This window comes from Psammomys obesus, unplaced genomic scaffold (assembly GCF_907164565.1).
Source record: "Psammomys obesus unplaced genomic scaffold, mPsaObe1.curated_primary_1811, whole genome shotgun sequence".
NCBI lineage: Eukaryota > Metazoa > Chordata > Mammalia > Rodentia > Muridae > Psammomys > Psammomys obesus.
Window position 1 is genome coordinate 5,914,036 of NW_026596234.1, and position 6,692 is coordinate 5,920,727.

The 6,692-nt window shown below is 47.5% G+C and overlaps 1 protein-coding gene across 1 annotated transcript in view; it reads right to left on the reverse strand.

Annotated features, from left to right (window-relative positions):
* The window catches only part of Cass4 (Cas scaffold protein family member 4), a 20,844-nt gene extending 14,462 nt beyond the window's left edge, over positions 1 to 6,382 (reverse strand). Inside the window, exons 1-2 of the mRNA XM_055595922.1 lie at positions 6,347 to 6,382; positions 902 to 1,327 (exon numbers count right to left, since the gene is read on the reverse strand). Of these exons, the coding sequence (XP_055451897.1) occupies positions 902 to 1,327; positions 6,347 to 6,382 (462 nt within the window). The remainder of the gene's footprint in view (positions 1 to 901; positions 1,328 to 6,346) is intronic.
* Positions 6,383 to 6,692: the final 310 nt, after the last annotated feature.

The window sequence follows — 6,692 nt, forward strand, 5'->3', positions numbered from 1 at the left end:
ACACACACACACACACACACACACACACACACACACACACACACACACACACAGAGAGAGAGAGAGAGAGAGAGAGAGAGAGAGAGAGAGAGAGAGAGAGTTTTGATGGTTTTTTTCCCCCTAGTCTTTGGTTAAAAGATTCTGTCTTGCTTTTTAGGCCAACCACATAGAAACACCCCATTTCTTATCCCTGTGTAGTGGTTTGCCCTGAGATGACAGAAACAAAAGATGGTTTTCTGGGGTAGGTTTTGGAGGTGTAGTAGGGATAGATCAGCAGATGAATGCACTTGTCACCAAGCCTGTTCCTGGGACCTGCATGTGGAAGGAAGAAAAGAAACAGCTCCTGAACCTGCCATCTGTTTGCACACGTGTGCAGTGGCCCAGGCATGCTCTGCTCCCCAGTGAATAAGTAAAGGAGGGGGGGGACAATACCTTTCAAAGTGTCTGTAACCAACACTCTCCCACACGAACACTTGGGAGACTTGTGGGTTTTCCCTTGCGCCAACGTGGCGACTCCCCAGCCTCTCTGATGTCTATCTGTCCTCTTGTGTGTTTCTGCAGCAATTTTACAGGTCAGTTGCCTGGGTGAAGGCCCATGCAGGTCTTGTGTGAATTAACCCATCATTTGTCTCTCTTGTCTCTAACGCTCTCCGTGATGTGGGCTCCCATGAATAGCCAACACGCTCCTGCACACACCTCCATGGGGTTGGTCAGTCTTGGTGAGCTGGGCAGTCACAAGGCTGCTGGGAGTGTGACTGAAATGGAGCAAGGCCTTAGTCAGTAGGGCTCTGGGGTCCTGTTGTGTACATTTGGTCTGATAAATGGCAATGACTGGGGTGTCTTGAAGCCCCTGGGTATTCCCGTACCCTTTACCCATGCTTTCATCTGGAGACACACTCACCTGTTTGGGGAAGCTCGGAGTCTTTTCACAGATGATCCTGGCACTGGAAGGTGAGTCAGGCAATTCATAGAGTTGGGCAGTAGCCGGCTGTGGCAGGCCCTCCACCCAACTCTTCATCGGCTCATACACAGGACCCGGGGGCTGGGGGCAGGACAAGTTAGGCACTGGGTAAGACGCCTCTGAGCTGGTGAGATCTGTGTCCAGGCTTCTCAGGAGCAGAGGACAGGGTCTGTCTCCAGGGATCTCTTTGAGGACTTGGAGGCGGTTGGCGGGAGCCAGGCCTTGCCTCCCATGAAGCAGACACTTCCACCAGCCCTCGCTTTCTGGCACATTTTGATCCACAATGGTCAGGATGTCCCCTCTGGAGAAAGCCAGCTCGTCGGAGCAATCAGGGTGGTTGTCATAAAGCGCCCTGGCCAACAGGGTCTGGAGGAGAGAATGTGCTGTTACAGTTGTTGCCCGTGGCTGCACCAGGCCACCAAGAAACTGCAGCACAAGCCCCTAAGCTGCCTTTATGCCCCTCCCTTGGAGGCTCTGGATCTGCCCTTTACCTGACTTATCCTTCCTATCCTCCAGGGTTCTGGTGATGCCATATCCTCTGGGAGGCAATGCCTACACCTCCAAATGCAAAGTAAGTAGCCCTAATAAGCCCTTTTAAAAATCTGTGAAGGCTATGGCCCTTGTAGTTATGTGTTTTCCAGCTGCATGATGACACACAGCTGTGTCAAAGCCCCATGTATACCACCTTTGGCTTGAAATTCTTAGCTGTGCGCCCTTGAGCACAATACTTACCCTGTCTGAACCTCAGTTTCCTTATGGATAAAATGAGAATAATAGTAATTCCTATGAATGGGTTTATTACTAGAATTGAATGGTTTTGCATGCATATGTATCTATACACATATATGGGATAAATAGATTTTTTTTTTTTTTTTTTTTTACTCTATTACTCTGTTCCCAGCAACCAGCCTCAGGCCCAAACATAGAGGAGAAGCTTGAGGGATGTTTGTTAGCTGGTGGCTCACACCTGCAGTTCCAGCACTTGGCAAGCTGAGGCAGGAGGATTGAGAGTTCAAGATCTGCCTGGACAACCTAGTGAGCCCTGCCTCAAAAAACAGTAAACAGCTAGGAATGTAGCTCAGTGGCAGAGTGCTTGCTCACCTGTGGTTGGCACACAGTGAGAAAGATGGCAGCACTGTGGCAAGGTTTTGATCATTCCCACTGGGAAAGCCTGCCTAGGACTCCTTTTTTTTTTTTTTTTTTTTATGTCTGGGACATGCTTGTTTAACACTTGAAATGCTTTACAAAAATTTTTTCTCGTGTGTGTGTTTGTGTGTGTGTGTGTGTGTGTGTGTGTGTGTGTGTGTGTGTGTGTATGGGGGTGTTGTTTGAAGTGCTTGAGGGTGATCAAAGAGGCAGCAGACAGGTGTAAGCGTCTAACATGGTGCTAGAAACCAAACTCAGACGCTCTGGAAGAGCAGCAAGCTCTCTTCGTTGCTGAGCCGTCCCTGCAGCCCTTCGAGGCGCTCCTTACCTATTCTTGGAAACGCTCAGACTCTCCAAACTGCCCAGTGAGTGGGTGGCTTCTATTCATCTAGGGGAGTGGCTAACCTCCCTGCTCACCCTACCTCAAATTTTATTCTCCTAGACAGGTAATGAGTCTTGTGGAGTCATAGCATGCCTGCAGAGATTTCCCTTGTCCCCCACGGTAAACCACAAACCCAGGGACTTTCCAACATTAAGTTGTAAAGCAGAGAACTGGCTTAGTACTCCTGGACTCTGACTGCTCTCCTCGTGTGTTAACACATCTTCCGTCAAGTTCGTCAAGTTCGGCAAATATTTATCAAACACTGCTGCCATATGCCACTGACCCCTGCGCTTGAGTTTTTAGAAACACCAATTTCGATTGTGTCACTCCCCTTAACTATCCTTCAGTGCCTAGGTATCCTTAAGGTCCAGAACCTTCCAAGCCCTTTGTGAATTTTCTATCTCCCACACTTCCTCACCAGCCTTCCATGATCACTCTGAGTGCTGAAGTCCTGTCCATATGCTCTTCCTTCTACCCCCGGACATTCAAGCAGCCTTTTAACTGGCTGGCAACTTATTTTATATCTGCTGAAATACCATACATTCTTCTAAACTCTTCTTGAGTGCTATTTCTTGAAAAAAAAAAAAATCTCTGCAAACCAAACTGGTTCTTCCAGCCCGTTTAGGATCTTCCCGTGTCCATGTTCATATGTAACAGAGGACAACAACCCGCCTCCCTCTCAGCTAATGTGTTCTCAGGGTCCACATTAGCCATTTGTTGGTTTTGTGATGGACAGGGCAGAACCACATGCTGTAGGGACTGATGAGTTTTTAGGAGGAAAAAAAGCCAGAGGAGGGCACCTAGTTATGTCTAAAGTGGGAGATGAGGGGCCTTTCTGTGATACCGTGCTGACACTTTAAGCAATATTTAGAAAGAATGCTCACTCTCGGAGGGGACCAGAAGATACAGGGACACCACTCTGGAATGTGACATCATGGTTTCACAGGAACCAGCTGGGTTGATATGCTAAATGGTAGGATTATAGACTCTCCTGGTGTGTTGGCCAAAGGTTCAGACTTAGTGAATCGACAAGATACTTTCTAGTTTCTGTTTGATTTTTTAAACATTGCTTCTCTGCAGTCCAGGCTGACCTTAAACATCCCATCCTCCTGTCTCCATCCTCGAGTGCAGGGATAGTGTGTCTGAGCAAGCCACCGTGCCTGGCAACTTACTTTATATCTGCTGGAGATTCACAATTTTACCTCACTGAAAGCTACTTATTAGTAATCCTATTACTCAGGGGGCTGAGGCAGAAGGATTACTGTTAATTTAAAGCCACCTTGGGCTATAATGTAAATTTCAGACATGGGCTATGAAGACCCTGTCTCAATGGGAGGAGGGAAAAAAAAGAGAGAGAGGACAGAAAATTATAACTTAACTATCTATTTTGGGAAAATAAAAAGCCAGCTTTCACATTCTTGTGAAATCTGTTTAGAGCATTTTTGAAGGGAGGCCTGCCACAGTGAACCATGCAGCCAGGGAGCAGTTGTTGAAAGCAGCTGAGCCACACTGTCCAGACAGCAGTGGCTTCTTCCGGGTCTGGACACTCGGGGAGGCAGGGGTGTTTACAGAGAACAATGGGTCCTTAGGCTCATCCAAGCAGGAACCCACAGCTGTGCTGGATCCCTAGCAGCTGCCTCCTTCCTGAGATATGGTTTCCTCCAACTGACTGCTTGCTGCCTGGCCCCATCTTCAAAAGCAGAGTAATCTCTAACTCTGTCACAGCACGTGTCCCTTTATAAATAGCGCAGAGTGTCTTTGGATACTTCGAGCAATCAATTATTATAATTAATTGCAGTGCTGGAGATGAAACCCAGAGCTTCAGGCGTGCTAGGTAAGCAACAAACATAACAAAAATCTCCTGGCCTAGGTCACCAAATTTTAATAGCAGAGATAATGAAAGTTGTTACACAAGAGGAATAAAACACTGGGCAAGGTGGCCATGCCTGGAACCAATTCCAGCATTGGGCGGGGGAAGCAGGCGAACTAGGAGGTTAAGGGAGTCCTGGCCTTGTCTCAAAAGGTCAAAATGAGCCGCCAGCAGTAACAGTGCCAGAAGAGCAATGAAGCCCAGGTGGGAATTCTTGGAACAGGCTGAATTATGTGGAATGAGACGCTATTTGAGTTGGGTGCTCAGACATTTTATATCACAAGCCCCCAAGGGCTGTCTTGTCTCCATTGTACAGGTCAAGAGATGGGGAGCAGGGAGATCTAATCACTGGCTCCATGGATCTCTTCCCATCTATTTTGACCCACTCCTCACAAATCCCTTCTTAGTCTGCAGGGGAAATAATATTACACACACACACACACACACACACACACACACACACACACACGTACACCTAAGCCTGTCCAAAAACTCGAATTGCTCACAAGTGCACCTAGGATACCAGCTTAGCTCTGTGGGTGGCTCTGAGTCCCCCATGGTCAGCCCTCAGGCATACCGCTCCTGCCCTCATTGATGGTCTTCCAACAATACTGTTTCTTGAAAGCTTGGAACCTTTCCCTCACCGTTCCATACACCCAGAACACTCTTTCCCCACCAATTTGCATGACTGGTGTTCAACTGAAGGGTCACCTCTGCAAAGGCTGCCTCCCTAGATGCAGGGTTGATCCCACATGAAGGCCCTCGGGAAGAACCCGGTGGGGCAAGTCATGGCCAGTTGTCTTGTAGGGAGAGGAGACACCACAGCAGCTCCTGGTGTGATGGCAGCAGTAAGTCATCTCTGTACACCCAGCTCCTGGCACCATCATGCTCAGTCCTTTGGAAACCAGCATATGGAAGCAGTCAACAGGCACAGCTACAGAACCTGACAGCCGTCCAGCGGTCACTGAGGGTGGCTCACAAGCTGTTCTTTAATAGCGTGTTAATTTGGCAACATTGGCAGGGACATTTAAATGACACACGTCTATCTCTGCTTACGGGCACACAGGCAGCTAGATTTCATGCACAACAGGAGACGTGTTCTTACTTTAAAACATAGACATGTTTTGCTTTGTGTGCATATATGTGCGTGTGTGTGGTGGCATGTGCACCAGAGCACGCATGTGGAGATCAGAGGACAATGTTCTCGAGTTAGTTCTTTCTGCAGTGTGTTCTCCAGATAGAACTCAGGTCAAGAGGATGGCAGCAGGTCCCCTTAACACCTTTTACCCATTGAGTCTTCTCACTAGCCCAAAGGTGTTTTTCTATTACATATATTTATTATAATATATCATTATATATATGTACACAAATATCATGTCTGTTCCTTTCTTGCTAGATTGAGTTTTATGTTTTTTGGGGTTTTTTTTGTTTGTTTGTTTGTTTGTTTTGATTGCTTGTTTTAGATAATCCTTGGTTTATTCTTTACTCTCATTTTTGTTTTTATTTTATGTATATGCGTGTTTTTACCTACACGTAGATCTTTGCACCGTGTGCATGCCTGGTACCCTAGGAAACCAGAGGAGGACATTGTATCTTCCTGTAACTGGAGTTACAGACAGCTGTGAGCTACTATTTGGGTTCTGGGAATTAAACCCTGGTCCTACTGGAGAACAACCAGTGCTCTTAACCTCGAAGTCATCTCTAGAAGTCCCTACAGTTTTGAGACAGGATCTTATATGGCCCACACTGGTTTAGATTCCCTAAATAGCTGAACTTCTGATCCTCCTTTGTCTACCTCCTAAATTCTGGGGCTACAGATGTATGTCACCAGGCCTAGTGTGGGAGAACTGTATGGCCACCCAGACAACTGGTCACTTTTCAGTTCCTCTAACTCCCGTGTTCACACATCCTCAAGCCCTCCCTGGAACCTCACACGTGTCTCTTCCTTTGCTGGCAGGCTTCCTCCCCACCCTTCGTCTGACCTCACCCTCAGATAGAAGTCTCCATGGCCACCTTTGCACATCCTCAACTCCATGAAACAGTCAGAAAAACAAAAAGAGAGGAACAGGCATTTGGAAGGCAAAAGCAGGAGGAGCTTAGGGCCATGAAGACAAAGAACAGGGGTGACCTCATTGCAGAGGAGACCCTGTGCACCCACAAGAATCAGTGTGTAAACCCTATTCAGCTGGAGGAGGAGGCTGATCTGCACTACAGTTGGAGACATCTGTCGGTCCATCCATCCGTCCGTCCGTTTATCCATCCATTCATCCATCCATCCATCCATCCATCCAGTTACCCATCAGAACATATACAAATATGAATGTACCCCTGTC